Consider the following 20,293-nt stretch of genomic DNA (forward strand, 5'->3'; position numbering starts at 1 on the left):
ATGAACCCTTACAAGGTTGTGGGGTGCAACCTAGACAACACTCGGCTTATATATCAAAGTCCACCAACGCTGACAACTGAGTAGGTTCATCCACCATTCACAAAAGTTGGATAGGATCACATGACCCAAAATTTCTAGCCAATGATGGCCACCCAACGCTACCACATTCAAATTCATTTTCCACAATGCTAAAAAATACAGCCATTTTTTCATTTGTAATACAATACAATGTTTACTTATTCGAGAAACCATACAAGTAATCTATCTAATAGCAAGCATAAGGAGATAATACAGGGAAATAGCAGTTACAGTAATATCTAAACTTGCAGGTTTTGGAATATACGCTACGACTGTTTGTCTCTAAGCATTAAAGAGGGCAAAGCTTGGGGAAACCACGTGACAAAGTTCCTGTCCAATCACAAGGCAGCGATAAGGGGCACTCATGGACTGCCCTACTGGGTACCCCGTTTGGTTTCACAGAAGAAACCGCGTGCGCACAACCATGATGCGCTGCTGGGAGAGGGACCAATCAGGTCGCTCCACAGACAACAGGAGAGAGAGAGAAACTGGAGCGTTACGCGGACAGCTGACCTACTGCATTTACTGAGCATTTCTGATACGATACAGAAGGTACGATATAGAAGGTACGATATAGGAGGTACAGGATAACAGGTACGGGATATGGGATAAGAGATGCGGGATAAGATAAGAATAATAATAATTCCAGGCTTTACAGTTGCTCACCATGTACATGGGTGAACCGCAGAGTGTCGCAGCCATTACACCGTCTTGCAGAAACCTCGCAAAACCAAAGTCTGCAATCTTGAGCGTTATGTCCACCGGAGCTGGCTTGGGCTTCGGTCCGTGGCACAGGAGAATGTTTTGCGGCTTGAGATCACGGTGCACAATGCCCTTGGCGTTCAGTGCTCTCATTGCCCCAGCTGTGCAGGAAGAGAGTCACATCTTACACTTGGCAAGCACCTTTTAGATACCCACTAAAGGCAGGGAATAGTTGATACGCACCAATTTGACGCAGGAACAGTCGAATGGTGTTTTCACTCAATGTGCCTTTGTCTGAAATATTATGAAGTCAAATAATTAATTTATCCTTGAAGTTCGGACGGACAAAAAAGCACCTAATATGAGTACGCCTTTTATTGTCTCCATTTTAAAGACCCGAAACAGTCATAAATACTCAGTAACTTTTGTGGTTAATGCACAACCATGATTAAGTGTGATTACAATTTTTCGGAAAATCTAGTTTTACGCGTCGGTGATGATTATGACGATATCTGGTGTGAATTAGTAGTTCCACACAAAATTGAACATGCACAGTAAAACCTGAACGATGAGATCTTGGATATGTGGTTTTCTCCTCTGCTCCTAGCCAAACAAACAAACAAACACAAACGTATAAGAATAACTTCCTCTGTGACATAAAAGGAAATTTGTGGGGCCCACACATTTTTGTGACAACAGCCATGTTTTGCATTTGGCACACTAAATTTTTGTTGCGTATCAACTGCTTTTAATCTACAGCCTCAGCACGCGCAACTACCCACAAAACATGCAAGCTAGGATTGCTAACCAGTAAATGAGTTAGTGTCTGCCATCATCTTGGAAGTGCATCAACAAACGCTCGTAAGTCATGACAAAAAATATTGTTTCCTTGAGTCAGCCTGAAATAATTCCAATTGTCGTGCAATATCAGGCTATACTATTCGCTCCAGAGAACCTTTACCGCATTGCTAATGCTAACACATCATTGGGGTTTTACTGTGGCTGGTGAAGTTACTGAACATCAATGACTGCAAGAATTGACCACAAAGCATAGGGCTACACTAAGCTCTCTAATAGGGGCAGGAAACAATTTAGTTCAAAATTGATGAAGTTAAGCAATAGCACACACGTAATGACACGTGCATGATGATCTGTCCCTGTATACAAAACACAGAAAGTATGTGGTCATCATGTTGCACAGGATTGAGATTGCAAATCTAGTACACCGAATACTGCATCTCTTTTACAATGCTTCTAAATATTCTTGCTTCACACTGCAATTCCTTTCCTGATAAGAAATACGATATAGAGGTACGATATAGGAGGTACGATATAGTAGGTACGATATAGGAGGTACGATATAGGAGGTACGATATAGGAGGTACGATATAGGAGGTACGATATAGGAGGTACGATATAGGAGGTACGATATAGGAGGTACGATATAGGAGGTACGATATAGGAGGTACGATATAGGAGGTATGATATAGGAGGTATGATATAGGAGGTACGGTTATGGTACGGTAACAGATAACAGGTATGGGATAAGAGACGCGGAATAAGATTACAATAATAATTCGGGGCTTTACGTCGCGCGACAACTGCGATCATGAGCGACATGCGGGATAAGAGATGCGGGATAACAGATACGGGGTAACAGATACGGGGTAACAGATACGGGGTAACAGATACGGGGTAACAGATACGGGGTAAGAGATACGGGGTAAGAGATACGGGGTAAGAGATGCGAGGTAAGAGATGCGAGGTAAGGGATGCCAGGTAAGAGACACGAGGTAAGAAATACGAGAAGAGATAAAAAGTAAGGTCGACACTACCGAAAGCGTGTTGCTCTAATGTCTGTGCATTCCTGGTCAACACACGCCCACACATTAAAAAAAAAACAATAATAATAACGAAGAAAGATGCAAAGTCAGCAAAAGGAATGGAAAGGAAAACGCTCGCTTCTTTAACACCCCTTAGTTCATTACCCTTAGTTTATTCTCCACCTCATCTAACCGTTCGGACATTTGCACAAATTCATTTGTTGATACCCAAGCCTGATATGCGACTTAGATTAGATAATGTCACTCCATGCACCAACATTAATGCGAACGCGCCCTTCAAGGACCAGCTTCTTTCGCAATACTGGCAACCTTTTGTGTCACGTCCTGCTCGCGAGATCAGATGCAGCATGGCTTCAAACCGACCAGGGGCAGAGTGATTGAGCCATTGCCTTCTTGGAAGCATATGAAAGGGGAGTGCACCGCCTAAATGATCTGCCTGACTCACTCGAAGAAGAGGTGGCAGACCAAGGCCATACGGGCGGGAAGGACAAGACAAACAGTAAGGAGAGAACCAGTTCTGGCGCCGTTACAACCCTCCAATCCTCCGAGCACAAGAATAATTATGTGATGAAAAAACAAATAAATAAAAAGTAACTGAGCCAGTCACGTGCAAGCACTGTAGCTAACGTATCTGTGTCAGGTTCTTACCGTGAAGGTAATCGGCCAGGTCCCCTCCATTGCAGTACTGAGAAAAGAAGAAGAAAGGGGTAAAATTGCGGAACATTTCCACAACGACATGACTCAGAACGCGGTTTACGCAACAAAGAAAAGTGATCAAAAAGTGAAGCGAAAGTGATGCCTCTGTGATATGCTAATTGAGGAACAGCAATTGACTGGACGGTATCTTGACACAAATCTGAAAAGCACAGCAGGATAATGTAGTGCTTCCTTGTAGGCTGCCCTAGATGAAGGCAACACTACATTCATCAATAACTGTGAGCAACAGTGCTTTTGCATACGCCAATTAAGAGCGAAAATTCGATGCAGTGTTTCCCAAGAGACCGTTCTGCGTGTCATGTTGTCCCCTACATTGCCAATCGGCTTATATCCGTACTTGCTAGTGTTCATGATTATAGAGGTGTGCCTCGGGTGCGGGTATACCAGAGTTTACCCGCAGATACCCGCGCAGATTTGCGTGCATCAATGACACTGCGGGTAAGACGCGGATATACCCGCAACGCGTCCGCGGATAGTGCGGGTAAACCCGCATTCCCTATAAACCTGCCTCTTTGCCACCTTAACTTAATTTTTGGCATTTTCACCGGGTTACATCGAAAAAAATATATATAAATAAAAATTTAACACAACCTCATTTGACCTTTTACTTGAATAGCTAACAAAATCGACGCCGCACATCAAGCGGAACAGCACGTCTTTCGTAGAAATGTCTGGCATTCTTTTCGTCTGAACTCTATCCGGCACGACAGGAGCTGATCATCTCACAATATCGCGATCAGATTCCACTTAGCTGAACAACGTAGAAGACTATAGGCTTGTGCAGTACAGCGTGAAGTAACTTCTAGCGCAGACAAAAGAGAGGCAAGGGACGGAACATCTCTATCCCTGCCTCAATAGTTCATGTTAGTCATAATAGTCATGTTACTTCTTGCACCTAAAGCGTCGAGCTAGGCGTGTCGGCGGTACATTGCAACTAAAAACGGTAAAGAAGAAAACACACACACACACACACACACACACACACACACACACACACACATACACACACACATAAGGAGGACGCGACAACACAACTTCTTGTACTAGCTCTCACCATGTCACTTTCCCCGCGCACACGCCTATAACAATGCATGCGTGCTGTAAAGCATTCTTTCCCGCATTGTACTCTGTCCAACAGGAAAGCAAACTATTTGAACAAACAGGTACAAGTTGTATTCAACAATATTTTCAAGGTGTAATATTTCCATGTAACACTGATTAGTGAACATGGGTAACAAGAGTATACTGCCACTATTATATCTTTTTTTTTTCTTTTTTTCTTTTCACACCGCCGTATATATCATCTTCCGTAACGTCACGTCAAATCAATACGACAGACACGTATATCACAAAAAAAACCCACACCATATACCACTGCCTTGCGCCACATTGCTAAGTATTTTCCCCGCCACATCGCCTTTTTGTAGCCCATTAACGCAGCCTCCGCTGTTAGCTCCATATTGCGTTCCGCTTCTGCTACCATCTTCATCTTCATGCAACTCTTCCCCGACGTGAACATTACGTAGGTCGTTATAAATAGCTTCCTCGGAGTCGAGGTCCTCCAAAAACAAACACACAACCCCATCCAGAGTACGAAAATTAAAAGCTGGCGAAAATGGTCTCCATGCGGGCATTCGCCGAAACGGCGGCCGGGTCGTCGCCACTTGCTCAACATACGGTCTCGCTCGCGATCTCTCACGGTGCAGCCACGGAAATGACTACGCTTTTCGTGCGACGGAGCATTAAATGGCACCGCAGTTTGGCTGATAGGTCCAGGTGACGAAGATAAGGAAGCACAGACGAAAAACTGTTGTACGTCCTCTATCTAACGACACCACAGAGAGCATATAAAAGCAGTGACAAACTGAGACCCTCCTACCGTTTCTCAACCACAACTTCGTGTCGATATCGTGGAAATTTTCGCATACTTCTCAGGTTATTTACGCAGCAATCAGTGACAACTTTCCGAACCTGGAAACGTTGTGTATGTGCTTTCACAACCGCCACGCTGCGTCAGAGAGCACCAGCAAAGGTTGACAAACTCCCCTTGTTATTCTGTGTTGCGATTGCTGTTCTGTCTTCACGCGTCACTGAGCTCAAGACAGTCATTTGAAACTCGGCGAGCCTTTTTTTTCCCCCTCCTACCGTGAGAAACGCCCTTAAAAGTTAAACGGGCACGAAGGTGCGAAATTTCACCTGCGAAGTGAAAGATCCCGTTACCTTTACACCAACGCAAAAGGAACGCGAGTCATCCGTTGTGTCGTTCGTGATTGCGTGTGGGGACTCGATTTGACTTTGCAATTTACTTTTCATTTGGCTTCGCAATGAACCTCAGCTTCTTTCATCATTTAAAACGGAACTCGCAGAGGACACGGAAGGTTCGTCGTCGCCGTTGAAAAAGACATTTAGTGAAACCTGTATCGAACACTACTCATGCATTATAATAACAAAAAACAGAAATATTATCGTTTGCGCCAAAAAAGAAAACGAAGCTACAAAAGTATGCAAAGCAGCGGGAGGGCCGCATTTTCTGGCAGACGACACTCATCACGTGGCTACCCCTCATGAGGACACGTGCCACGGAGTCAACGTCTCCATTGGCTACGGTTAGTACATCACGTGATCGTCATGGTAATGAGATGACGACGGCGCGTAGGGATGCACATTTCGCACCAGTTTTATGGCCGATGCATCGTACGATACACGCGCGATTCTGAGCGGTAACAGGCGAGCTTTTGTAGGATACGGGCGATATAATGCGACAAGATCGCGTCAAGCGTCACTCTGAAGTTGATACTGCGTGCACGGGCGTCCCCATAAAATGCCCATCTCAAGACAAAACAAACAAGTGTAGAGACGCAAGAAGAGAAAATGGGCGAAGAACTAGTTCAAGTCGGTCGACACGGTGACCCTTCTGCACGCAACAAAAGAGATCCGCTTTTCCAGCAACAACTATCTTCCGGGAGCAGCCCTTCGGGTCGTCGTTCTGACAGTGGGTGACGGGGAACAGACGGGCGCTAACATTTTGTCAGCTTTTCCAGTATCATTTTTTCAGTTACTAACCCTGTGCGAACCCCCGCATTGTGTACTTTGCTACCCAAATTTTATACAACTCTCTCTCCCACATAGTAGAAAAAAAATAAAATAAAAGAACAGAGCTCTCTGTAAACATCGTGCGCTGTTAGCGGTAAAAATAAGCGGCATCGCAAAATATTTTGTACGTGGGTACGCGTGTTGCTGATGTCTTCGGGAGTTTGCAGACGACACGGTCACGCGTATTTTCGCCGGCCGCGAGAGCGCGCGCCAGCCAGCTTTGAGGCCTTACGCTATTTACGAGAAATAGCGTGCGCTCTCAAAACACAAAGGACGGTTTGGATTCTGAGTATGGGCAGTGGCGATGACGCCATTTCTTTGGGGCCACAACGCGCTTGGGTTTAGTATGTCGTCCGCTATCCTTCTGCACGCCTTTGCGTGCAGAAGGAACAGCGTGGTGGTCCTGCGCGCGCGCAAAACATAAAGATAGGTTCGCGCAGTGCTATTTCTTACTGCACCACGCTATTCCTTACGTACGCAAAGGCGACAGCGTACGATGTACTAAAACTCTCTAACAACTCGTAGACTCACGTCGCGAGACCACTGAGTTTGCGAAATGGCCGTCGAAGCAAGAAATCAAAATAACGTAGATCGTCATTAAAGGGGCACTAAAATGAAAAAAAAAAACAACTTGCTCTCAAATGAAAGTCCGTGTTTCAGTTAGTATAATGCGAGCAAAATTAGTTGACGCAGCGCTACCGTTCAGAAGAAAAACGCAATGAAAACAGAGTCGTCTTTGGCGGCAGCGAATGGGAGCCCCAGGAGGCAAAGATTGACGGCATCCAATGAGATAGCAGGAGAAGCGCGCGCATACCTATCCTGGCCGTGCGGATTTGGAACGGGTCCGATTTTAGTATTCCGTGTATGCGCGGCATGATACGTACTGCTGCATTTTCCAATACCGATTCACTGAATTGTAACCTACAACAGACCTCGCGAATCTTCCACTGACAACATTTACCATCACGTCCTTCAGAGAGCGACGCAGACTATGTTTTTCATCGGGACCGCTCCATATGGCGTGGCACGCGCAGCACGAACTAAAAACACACGATACACGAGCCGAAACGAACGTTCACTGCTTAGCGCCGAAGCAAGAAAATGTCCGGTGTAATTTCGATTGTAGCTCCGTAACGAAACCAAAGTTTTGAACGATGATAACAAGTACGAAAGTAACATAGAGTGTAACGTAGTTTGAAGTGAACTTGTTTCTCCATTTAAAGTGCAGCTCCGCTGCTGTTCCGAAAGTATGAAGACGTTGTGATATTCAGAACCGTGGTCCCAACTTCATTCATAAACACACATTGCTTTCCAAATTTCCATACTCCTTCGTGAGAAATTTGAGAAAAACTACCGGGCGGCGGTTCCACTTGTGACGTCATACTTGGAACTGCGCGGATTGGATAGCCACACCTAGCCAGCTCTGCCTGGCAACCAGTTTGTGTTTACACTCCGTCATGGCCGCTGTATCGTGCTGAAATAGCTGTCACGAGCTATCGGGGACCACCGCACCGTTTTATCATGTTTCTTATAAGAAATACTTCGTCTTCGAGCACGTACTCGTTCTCAATAGCTTTGGTGGTGCTTTCTGCACGCGCAGCAAGTCCGCGCATAGTGCGCTGCCAAAGCTATTGAGAATGCGTACGAGTATACGTCACACGTTAGGTGTTAGGTCTTGTTGGTAGCATGAAGCACAGTGCGGGCACAGAATGTCCGCTCACGACGGCCGTCGTTGCACAACGAGGCCATCCTGTAAGGCTTGTTAAAGAAGACCGGCAAAACTATCTTTGAGGCTATTAACGACAGCAATTATCACGGAACACACCCAAAACATTCACCTTCGCCCATAGATCTCCGCCATCGCATCGACGATTTGGCGTTAGCCAAGCCACGAGCGCGGCTAAGCCAGGACGAAGCCGGGATTGGTCAGGGTTTGCCGACCACAGGACCGCCGTGCCAGGGAAATTTAAAAAATTGTTTTCTTAAAAACTACAAACAAATGGGTGAAAATTTTTCACATGTATGCTCCCTGTGCGGAAACGAACGCACAGCCCAAGCATGGCTCCATTCTGTCGCAGTCGAAAATCGGCGGAGCTGAGCTTTAAGTGCCCCTTTAATACTAGCACCTGCCAGGTCAAATATGGATGAAGCCAACATGACAGACGTGCATCCTCCCTTCTTTCATCGAGGAGCGACCCCCCCTCCCCCCCGACGTCCTTGCTTCTCGTCGAGCGCCAAAACCCGTTCCTCACATAGCAACAGGGCTTCCCCCTTGTCATGGACGTACGGCTTCAGCCAGTGGGCGTAACCTGTCCTTCGACAATGACCTCTTCTTCAAGACACTCCGCGGCGATGCGCATCCCCACGGACGAGCGAGCTCGAATTAATGCCCCTATACCCTTTCCCCACGAGGAGGGGGAGGGAGGAGGGAGGGAACCGATTTCGAAAAGGCAGATATACTATACCATATACATCGTTTATCGTGCATGCTCGTCACCACGCAAAAAGTTGCGATGATATATGGCTTGCATTGTCTTTTTATAATGTAAAGATGGGAGCTTTTTTCACTTCCTGTTGAGGAGGGGTCCATCTACAAGCGATCTCTGGGAGCACCGGCTAAAAATAGGCGCAGCGTGTCATTGCCCCTTTTTTCTATTCACATTCGACCGAAAACTCTATAAACATTGGAAAATTAAACATGTAGAAGAATGAATTGTAAAGATAGAGTCAGGTATCCATCAAAGGTGAGTAAAAAAAATAATAATAAGAGATTCGATTATTAGGAGCATCTGCATTTACTTGATACGCTTTCGTGCATGAAACTCAAATTCTGCGAGAAAGCGCGTTTTAAATAAATGCAGATGCTGCAAACCCTTGAATCACTTTTCTTTGGACTGCTCATTGTGAAACTGAAAGTTATTTCACGCTACGCTAAAGCCGTATCGCAACCTTATCAGCCCGTTTTTCATCGCACTCGTATAGCATTAAATTCAACGGCTACAAAACACGCGGAGTTTCAAATCAGTTTCGGCAAAGATAAAAGCGCCTATCTCATCTGAGATTCCATCTAAAGATTCCCCACTCAAGCAGTTCGTACGACCTACTAGATTATAACGATCATGTCATAGGCACCCCTTCCCAGCGCCGCATTTAGAAGCTAGCGGTGGCGCTGCTCATCGGCCCGGTTCCTCAACCTCTACAATACTTTGTACTTCAGCTTACCTTAGTATTTTTGTACAAGCGGTGGATATCTCACGGAAGATGTTTCATTCTAAAGTTGACTATCATCATCATTCTACGCGTTTTCGTAGGAGCTGTTGCTCTCGTCTGCTACGGTAGTCGTACGTCCGCTTCTGCACGTTCAAAATTCAAATTTCCATCGTCCAATCATGATGCAGATCTCGCGGGCCGATGAGTAGCGCCCCTAGCGGATCGTGCGGACGGGCTCCTCACAGGATTTGCCGATTATGGTCGTTATAATCTAGCAGTTCGTGTTCGTGGCTGTCCGCGCTGAAGCTTTATCATTGTTGATGCTGTCTTACACCTGGCCGACGCTTACACGGACGCTTTCATCGAATTATTACAAAGCACGCTTCAAGCACTGGTCATCTACCACGTTACACTGGGATATATCACCTACATATTGTGTGTTACACGCAGACGACGGCACAAACGCCCAGAGCTCGCCGGCAGCCTTTGATAGCAGACAGCGACAAACAAAGTGACCATACCATAACCAATAAAGTGACCACCCCCATATCCACGCCTACGGTCACGTGTATCACGTTTGTATTTGTGTGTGATCCTGTCCAGGATACATTGCGGTCGTCAGTGCACAGGCATGTGGTAGGACCCCCCCCCCCCCCCCCCCCCGTGCAGCGGCATGGCCCAGCGCTCGTCGGTGGTGGTGGCAAAGGTCGTGCTGAAGACAGAGGTGGTGGGTTCGAATCCTACCACCGGCTGTGCTGTCTGAGGTTTTCCCTGGGCTTCCCTAACGAATGTCGGCACAGTTCCCTCTGAAGCCGGACCAGGACGCATACTAACCCCCCCTATCCCCTCCGCACTCCTCCCTGCTGTCCTCTCTCCATCACTCTGAGAAAAAAAAAAGGAGTTGAAAGGGAGTTTAAGTCAAAGTTACACCCCCTGCACGTTATTGGCTCGCTTCCAAGTCGCCGCGCCGCTGCTTTTTTTCTGTTTACATGAATTTCTTCATTCTTTACTCCCGTTACTTAAGTATTAGTCCCCAAGGGAGTGTTATAGAGACGCGTCGGAAAAGTCAATATACATTTCCACACTGATGTCTTTTTTACCGTTGCTTACAGCAGTATATAATAAAGATATTCCACGTACCATCACTTGAATGTTTCAGTCAATTCTTGCGCTTAAGTATAAAAAATGCATTATTGTTTAATTGTTTTAAGCAGTAATACTAGTTAAAGGTATTCTTAACTCCCCAATAGAGTAAATCTAACCCTACCAAGGGGTTTACTTCACACCCGTATGCAGGGTGTATGAGGAGACCGGTATGGGTGTAAATTAAACACCTCGCCCCTGGGCGTCTATTTTACTCCATGGGGCCCTAGGCGTTGCTTTCACTCCCGAAAGGGAGTGGTTGCTTGCAGTGTGGGTGTTTGGGCATTTTACCCCCGAAAAGGTGCTTATTTCACTCCTTTTTTTCTCAGTGTGATCTGTCCGCTGCTCATAGCTATACAGTTGCTTCGCTGCGCTAACACAGAAAATTAAAGTTAAAAAAAGTACATATAGCGCTAGTCATTCTTTCTTCAGTACTACGTCCATTTTCCAGCAGCAAACCATATCCCCCCCTCCCCCACACGGTTAGAGACAGATTCTGCAGCTGAAGCAACGCTTCGCGAATTCAGGACACATATAGATATAGCCACCATGACCTGCTAGGACTAAAACAACCTGCTGTCGACATCTTCGGAGGTATCAAAGTCAGCACACGTGGGGGAAAGACCCAATACGACCCGCTACAGACAAGACGTGCTTCCCCTGTCAAGGGACTCCATTCGACGCCGTTACAACACCATCAATCCACTGCTCAGACACAAGCCAAGTGAGGTAGTAGGTACCGCAGCATTATCGGAGTCTAACTGGTTCAAGGGCTCTAGGTCAAGGGGAAAAAAAGAGACAAGCGCAATGGCTTAACGGACTCGGCAACGAAGACAAACCGCATGGAAAAGTTGCGTTGGTGCGACACGTAGAAAGGGAGAGCGATGTTACAGTGAACGCCGTCCAAGGCCAAGCCTCCGTCGACGTCAATCGGACGAACGTGCAACGTAAAAACGTGCATGCAAAATGGAACACATCTCACGGACTCGCGTTGCTATGGAGAAGGATGCCGGATGGAAAAGTCCGCGAAGTGCTGCGCGTAGAATACCACTTTTGGTGGCTCTTAATTTCGCTCGAATAATTATTTTTACGGTATTAATTAAATTCATTAATCAATTTAACCCTGCACCAAAACCGTAACGCTAAAAAACGTTACACGAAATTTCTGAAAGCACGGCAGTCCGTCAAAAAAGCCAGACAGCGGTGTAAACCGAACCGCGCATCTCTCTCGATGGCCGATCGGGTACACAAACCACTACGCTACGCTGGCACGGCTCGCCTCTCACGATCGGAAAGACGTCAAATTCTGCTTCCGCTTTCGTGACGTCACTGTAGATAGCTTCAGGGGCTTTTCTTTCTCCTCTTCTTTTTGTTGTTGTTCTGCTGCGCGATCCAGCCATCGATCGATAATTCTCCGCTTGTGTATTGGCGGCGAGACCCTAACTGGTGACGCCACTGTTCCGCCTCGTGGTGGGGGCCCTCGTTTCGGTTTCGGTTTCGAAAATGCGACTTGGAACCACGACCTACTAGGACCATACACGACCATATCATACGAACGCCTTCCCAGCGCCGCATTTCGAGGCTAGCGGTGGCGCTACCCATCGGCCCGGTTATTGCTTCCCCAATTTCTACAGCACTCTGTACTTTAGCTTACCTTAATATTTTCGTACAAGCGGTGGATGTCTCACGAGAAATGCAGGCACCTTTCTAAAGTTGATTATCATCATCATTCTACGCGTTTTCATAGGAACTGTTGCTGTCGTCTGCTACGCTAATTGTGTGTTCGCTTCTGCGCGTTCAAAATTCAAATTTCCATCGTCCAATCATGATGCAGATCTCGCCGGCCGATGAGTAGCGCCCCTAGCGGATCGCGCAGACGGGCTCCTCATTGGGCTTGCCGGTTATGACATGGTCACTATAATGTAGTAGGTGGTGCCTGGAACACGTATGTCGTTTTCGTAATCAATCAGCATTGAAACATCAGCGCTGGACAGCTTCTTACACGTGCAATGCCTTGATACGCAATGCAATGTGCTAATACTGCCCGGGGACCACCCCACGACACGGTTCGTTCAGTGAACACCAGGTGGCGACTCCCAAACTTCTCGGCGCCAATACCATATGTCAAAGCGATACTAAAAGGGGACATTAGGCTGCAAAAATCCCGTTACCATAATTTTCTGTGTATAACGCGCATCATGTATAACACGCACCCGTTGATTTCAACGGCATTTTGACCCGTTCATCATCCCGCGCGTTATAAAAGGTGACTGGCTGTCCTATGTGGAAACGTATCGATGTACAGCACGCACGCATATATAACACGCCGGGCCCATTTTTGTAACTTTTTTTTTCGTGTATAACACGCGTGTTACACACCGAACATTACGTACTTTGACAGCGAGGCATTCGTGGTCAGTAATATTGAAGGATGATCGCGCGCACTCTCTTGCGAAACTCGTCACAATCTTTGATACACACAAATGATAGCAGTCACGTGCGACGTTCGCGCAACCCATATATGACACATCTTCACAGGCGATCTTTCATTTGTAACATGATATGTACTTCACGAGAGATACAGAAAGAAGATGGCAGGAAATTGCTTTTGTGTCGTTACGAAACTCGGGGCTTGGTCTACGAGAAACAGTTATGAAAGGCGACAGCGCATAATATTGATCCGCGGAGCTCGAAATTGGTACTGAGTATTGATCTGGTCACTGAATTCGTAGGATGAAAATAACTCATGAGTATACCACTCGAAAAATAACTGAGTTATAGTTAGACTGCAAAAAGAGTAACTGAATAAGAGATCTTTTTTTTTTAAATGTAACTAGTTCAGTTACAGTTAGCACATTCGAATAATTAACTATAGTTACTCTACGGTTACATCTAAAAAAGCCGAATAAGGTTAACTCTTCAAAGTATGTGTTTTAGTACTTGTACCTTCCAACCACTGCTATACCATTAGTACCATTATACCCTGTTATAAACACATTTTCCATGGACCCTAAAAGCACGGTTGGAGTTCGTTCCTACGGGATGACAAAATCCGTGGAATTCCCAGCTGGACAGAACGGTAAGGTACTTCAAAGCTCGAGAAAATATTGTAGAACCTGAGTAACTTTCGTAGAAAAGTACCTAGTCACAGTTACTTGTTACTACTCACGTCTAATGAAAATGTTACGCGACAGACTTTTTTTTTTTCTTCTTCTTCAAAGCCGCCTTAGGAATGTTACGTAATCCCCGGGCTTGCAGCAACACGCTACGGATGCCCCGCTTCAACGCGCCATTTCGCGGATACATAGTGACGCGAAGACCTGCGGATACAACCGGACCCGAACGCAGCCAATTATTATTATTACGTGATGTCAAGGGCGGTAAGCTTTGAACCACTGCGGGAAAATAACAAGAATAAAAGTAGCGGTTGAGAGAGCGCTCTCCCACAGCGCGGAATAATTCAGCCCCAAACTCTCGGCTGCATGGACTGCTGGAATCACTCGAGCTAACAGGTCGTAGTCCGTAGCACGAAACTCATTCAACGGAACCGCTACGGCGTCTGCCGAGGATCAAGACACAAAGCGGAATAGATATTATAAGAGTTGCAATCTTCTTAAAAGGGGCTCACTTACTGAACGTGTATGTATCTGGAATCAAACTGCACCTTAAAGAAAATAAATATAAACGTACAAAAAGAAAATATAGCGAAACGGAGTTTGACGCCGCAATCAGCAGTCTGGAAAAGATACATCCCCCAGACAGATCTGCAACACTATCTTTTTTATAGGGCCAATTTTATAAGATCCCAAATCCGCGTATCACGATTTTCCGATTTTACAACCGGAGGAACACAACCAGCGCATGCCAAACAGCTACTCCAGATAACGGCCCTTGGAGGAGTCAGAATCAACTACTCGCTTTCCATATCCTGTTGCTATTCCGGCGAACGTGAAGCCTGCATCCCTGCACCTTTGCGCCGGAAATGGCCCAATCCGGCGTTATTACGTTTATTCGATGGCGTACCGTAATTGGACAATCTTTACGTGCGGAACAAACAACCTCTTAAGTACACGCGTGCCTTGTTTCCTCTCTTTCGATTAAATTTAGAGACGCGCCTGCATTGGCCTTGCTCGAAGTACCCGGAGGGAAGCTCCATCGCCATTATGGCTCTCCGAACTTTCGTGGCAGACGACACGTTTGACGCCGCAGACGTTACTTCTGCAATGTCAACAAACGCGCTCTCCACAGCTCTCTCAAACAATTTCGCTGTCATCAGCAAAATTGCAGCACACAGCCACTGCAATTATATTATTGACAATTGATATGGGTGTAGCAATCGGTGATACGCTGCAGCAGCGACATTTGCAGTTCTCAAAATACACCGAACTGATTGGACCCTCCGGAATCACTTACGGTTTCCATGCGTAATTCAACTTTATCTGATAGAGGGTTTAAGCATTTATACTTTTTTTTTTTGGGGGGGGGGGGGGTGCTGGTAAGGCTACAACAACAACAACTTTATTTGAATGATAATGAGTACGGACGGAGTTTCATCTGGTACAGCTAACTCTCCCGGGACAAATGCCAAATAGTATCAACAGAAAGTTCCACAAGGCGTACATAATGAGGCCAGGGCGTACAGACGAGTCTGTGAATGCTTGCGTGGGTGAGAGGGTGTTCTCATCTGCATTTCGACCGGAAGCTCTTTCAAACGCTCTCGCACTTCACAATTAGGAAAAAAATACAACGAAACGTTGCAACGTATCCACAGGGGTGGTACAGCTGATTCAACTCTTATTTTTTTGCTTCGCCGTTGCTCAAAACATGAACGCAAAAAAGTGCAGCAAACACAACAACGCGTAAACATGACCTAGTGTTGGGATTTTCGCAGGATTTTCCCCTCAAGATGGTGCAAATTTCTGTCTTCAAGAAAAATATATTGCATTTGTCTTCATAATTTTCCGTGGAACTGTCGACTCTACTATTTTTTTATTGAGAAATTTTGTCCCTTGGATAACGAAAATATCCCTTTAAAAAGTATGAATTTGCAAGGTTTCAATTTTTTCAGGGATCTTCTGGCTGAGTCTTACATATTGATCTTTCCGTATGTTCATGTGTAGTAGCACGCGTAGCACGCGACTGGGCCCGATAGCAACCCGTCGCCTTATGACCTTTCGCGGAAGGGCTTTTCATTTCGTACGCGTAAGGAAACGCGAAGGACGCAAATAAACTCACACGCTCGTGGTATTCCACCACGCATTCTCTCTTACCGAATACCACCTGGTAACAGTAACTTCAGGCTATATTTAAATTGAACCTTTCAAAACCCAAACAGTCCTGGGGCGTGACTCAAGCCAACTGCTCCGTGCCGACTCTCATTCCTTCGCAGCGTAGACATACAAAGACGCGGTGTCGTCTGCTTTGTCCAATCGCCGCAGACGATTTCCAACATAAGAAGTCCGGCTACGAATGGCTGCCCAATACGGCTGTTAGCGGCTCGTTTTCATGGCTAGGGGCGCTGACGTCACGTCGATCAGCGCGCAGGCTCTCTGTGCACCAGATGCTGCGTTTGCATCATGCACGAACTGAGCCGTATTCAACGTTTGCCGTATTGCGTTGTCAACACAACGATGTATAACTTCGCAATCTTTCGGTATCACCGACGCATTTCGCACGTGCAAGAAAATACAACGACGACAGATAAAAAAAAAAGAAAGAACAAATCGCGACCTCCTTGCCACTTGGCACGCTCCCCGGATTCAGCCGTTGCCAAATGCACGATGAGCGGCTGATGCAACTGCCCAGGAAACTTCGTTCATTTAAAGCAGACGACACGCAGTCTGCTGCTCCTGCAATGCGAATGGGTTGTTGCACACGCCACCCAACACGGCTGCGACAGCTGCGCTCACGTGACTCGACGGTATTCCCTTCCTCTGTCGCTTGGCCCAGAAATGTTGCTGCCATGTGCCTCCCACGTGGATCGTGATATTCCACCGTTTTCATCGTTAACAAAGCAGTTCCTGGCGTGTATCAGTTTGCGCACAATTGTTCGAGAGAGATTATTTTTAAAAACGGTTCGCATTTCCTGTTAGCAACACACTCTTTCGCTTCACCGTGGACCCTAGCATGGAATATTTTGTCACACCCCTCTACCCCCCACGAAATAGTGCTTACCTCCATGACCAAGTAGACATGATGGGCTGTTTCCTGCGTGAAAGAGAGAGAGAGACATCTTACATGATGTCCACGTTCAAACAGAAATCAAAGAATGGGACCTCACCTTGCAATCTAGCAGAGCGACGACGTTTTCGTGGTGAAGCTCTGCGAGTTCCTAGAAACGGACAGTATGTTAATTACCCGCACCGATCACAGCAAGGACACAAGAACTCACCTTTAATATTTTGATTTCTTTGCCGAGGAGATTCTGTGACTTAGCCAAGTTTTTCTTGGTGATGCTCTTGATGGCCACGGGTAACTCTGGTTTCTGCATTTTGGAAGGGGGAATATCGGATCAGCACGGGAATGCTAAGTGTAGAACGTTTAGCAAGAGATGACGTCATTTTAAACTCTCGTAGTAAGACGACTGTATGTATGGTTAGAACAGAACTTGTATGCTTTGCCCCCATGTAGCCATCGCTTGTCTCATATGTCATCTTTCTAAAAGTAAAGTTTGCAACCAGCTGCTTTGGTGATCCACACCCCGTGGCATGAAGAAAAATCAACTTCCACATCATTCCATCAAATGCTACCGCAAAAGCAAGATCACTAGGATAACGCAAAGGTCGAGGGCCTCCCCGTCGACAACAGAGACAGGCCAGTCACTTCCGCGATTGAAGGGTGCTCCAATGCACGCTACAGCTGTTTGGATCAAGGTCAGTCTCGACCAATGACCTCCTCAAGACCAGCTCCCGTGGATGAGTGGTTCAGGGGGCCTGCGATACTACTACACCTACGCCCAGGGGAGGTGACATCGGTTCGAATCTCTATCAGGGTGTATCCCCGGGTTTTCTTCGGATTCTTTCCTGTTTCTTTTTTGCATGCATATATTTTTTTAGTCATAAACGACTTTTAGACCACCAGATCATCATCATCACGACCTATTTAAGCAGGTCGTGTTTCTGGCAGACGACAGCGCAATTTCTAGCAGAAGACCAGCACGAGCCGAAAGCAGACGACGAGCAACATGGCTCCGTCAGACACAGATCGTTCGGGAGAGGCATGAGAGATCTCAGTGTACAACGCAGTGACTGCGATGTGCAAACTCCAAGGATACAAACTGCAAGCATATTTATGGGCAGGATCACCCGGATACTATCAGTGTCGCGGTTATTTTTTGCACCTGGCCCTCTCGACTTTGTATGCACACCGCAAAGCTTGTGCTGCCTGTCACCATCTGTTCGTGTTGGACGTTAGCGACATAGCTTCAGGGACCTGTGTTGTGAGTGTTCGCAAATTTCATATAGATGTGTCCCCTACTTCAACTCACCCGTCCACACGTGAGATGCAGGACAGATTGTCCTGATAGTGAAATTTTCACCAGATACACAATAAAAGCTGTAGCTACGATCTAGATCTCACAGATCTATTTTGTGTTCATCGAGAGGCACCGTTTGAGGACATATCACATTCTTCAAAAATGTTCACCACGTTTGCATGCACGATGTTAGATATATTAATGCTTTCTTAAATACTATACTGAAGAGGTCTCTCAAAAAAGACCTCCTTCACGGAATAACAAAAAAAGGATAGAGAAGTCCGAGAAAGCATTCTCCGTGAAAAAGAAAACAAACTACTACGAGACCAGCGGGACAAGAAGAGCGTTTGCTTCCTTTCTTATGTATGTATTTATTTTTTTCTCGCCGCGTTCTAAAGCTGAGTGTACTCATTTCACGTAACCGACTTGCTTCGATTCCCCACAGCCTCGAAGCAGCCCAACTCAGACAACCTTGTACCACTATGCACTGGATGAGCCGCCCCGTACTTCTCATGTGTACAAAACCATGCATGTGGACCTTGGAGGTTAAAAAGAACACGCGATCTGCGTCACCAGTGGGAAAGACCAGCAGGTGCAGAAACGTTCGGCGTCAAACCACGCTATGTTGTCATGCTCACGTTCAAAGCAGCAACTGTTGTATGTTGTACGATAGCAATAACGCGATTGGTCTTGCAAGGGAAGCGCTCTGCGTTGCGACCTTCATGTCAAAATGGGATACGCCAGTTGTGATGAGCAAATGCGAAAATATGTTCCGGTAGATCACTGGCGTCTGGTAAACAAGCGTTCCGGCTACTCGGACACGCAGACAACGAAAAGAACACATGCAACTACCGTGGAAAACACACGAAGTTTGACTACGAGGCGAAGGTGTTTTGGCTTGTAGCTAGCAGCGCCTACTTGCTGATGCAATGTCAAAATCTAAAGAGATCAACGAGAGACAAATCTCCGGGCTCATAGCTGACAATTGTTACATACCCTCAATATTTCAGACATGACATGTGCGTTGCCTGCATGGATGGATGGATGGATTGATTAAGCCCTTGAGTGTTCTGAACGTCTGGTGTGATTGGGCACTACGTGCGCGAGACAACTTCAATTAATTTGAATGAATATGCAGGATCATTACGACAGGTCAGATTCATACCTTATGCGAAGGCTAGTACAAAAAATAAAATATACGAAAACCAAATGACACGCACAGCCTGAAAATCAATAGAGAGCGAAAGCGCTATGCTGTCCACCATTTTCGTGGAGACCAACCTGAGTTCCGTACACCACTAAACGTGTCCTCATCAACCTGGCAGTTTCGATACTTGACGCAGAACACCCAAGAGCAGACGGCGTAGTTAGTGATAGTTATCTAACACGCACCCAGTTACCCTGTAAACAACACTTACCGCTCGATAGCGCCCTTTGTAAACCACAGCAAAGGCACCGTGGCCGATCAAGTCTTTAGTATTGTACTCAAAATCACCGACAGCTTCCATGTCCACTGTCCAAAAGTCAGACTTGCAAGGCTTGCTGTTTCTTCGTACAACACCGAGCAACCCTTTGTCTAAGATGATCTCTTTCTGTTAGGCCTAGTGTCAGCGAAAGATGCGGAGGACCGAGCCATTCCTCGAGCTGAATTCACTATATCGAAGGCTATGGGAGACCCATAATGCCTAAACCGAAGATCACAACACGTAATATCCAAACGGCGAAGAGCTGAGATGACGCCACAAGGGATAACCCACTGCGCCGTGTTACTGTGCATCCTCTCCATTCATTTCTGTATCTGTTTCGTTCTTGCCACCGTTGTTGCTCGGTATAGTCTGGGAACGCTCATGTTTGATGTGACCTAATGCTCCTATTACAAATATGATGCGACGTTCTTACAAACAAACGGCCTCGCACACCACTTCATATTCACAACACCGACGTCCATTTGCAAGCTCTTTCATGTGTTGTGTTTCGCTGGTTTCGACTGGTTTCGATGTTGTTTTGTCGCTTTGCACCTTTCTCATGCGCG

General features: G+C 46.3%; 1 protein-coding gene across 2 annotated transcripts in view; it reads right to left on the reverse strand.

Annotated features, from left to right (window-relative positions):
• The window catches only part of LOC135370674 (serine/threonine-protein kinase ULK2-like), a 39,390-nt gene extending 19,133 nt beyond the window's left edge, over positions 1–20,257 (reverse strand). For both annotated transcript variants that reach the window (XM_064604462.1, XM_064604461.1), the window contains exons 1-7: positions 19,680–20,257; positions 17,179–17,271; positions 17,068–17,118; positions 16,962–16,994; positions 3,273–3,309; positions 1,024–1,074; positions 745–941 (exon numbers count right to left, since the gene is read on the reverse strand). In XM_064604462.1, the coding sequence (XP_064460532.1) occupies positions 745–941; positions 1,024–1,074; positions 3,273–3,309; positions 16,962–16,994; positions 17,068–17,118; positions 17,179–17,271; positions 19,680–19,769 (552 nt within the window). In that variant the 5' untranslated portion in view covers positions 19,770–20,257. The remainder of the gene's footprint in view (positions 1–744; positions 942–1,023; positions 1,075–3,272; positions 3,310–16,961; positions 16,995–17,067; positions 17,119–17,178; positions 17,272–19,679) is intronic.
• Between the last annotated feature and the right edge of the window lie 36 nt (positions 20,258–20,293).

This window comes from Ornithodoros turicata, chromosome 10, assembly GCF_037126465.1.
Source record: "Ornithodoros turicata isolate Travis chromosome 10, ASM3712646v1, whole genome shotgun sequence".
Classification (NCBI taxonomy): domain Eukaryota; kingdom Metazoa; phylum Arthropoda; class Arachnida; order Ixodida; family Argasidae; genus Ornithodoros; species Ornithodoros turicata.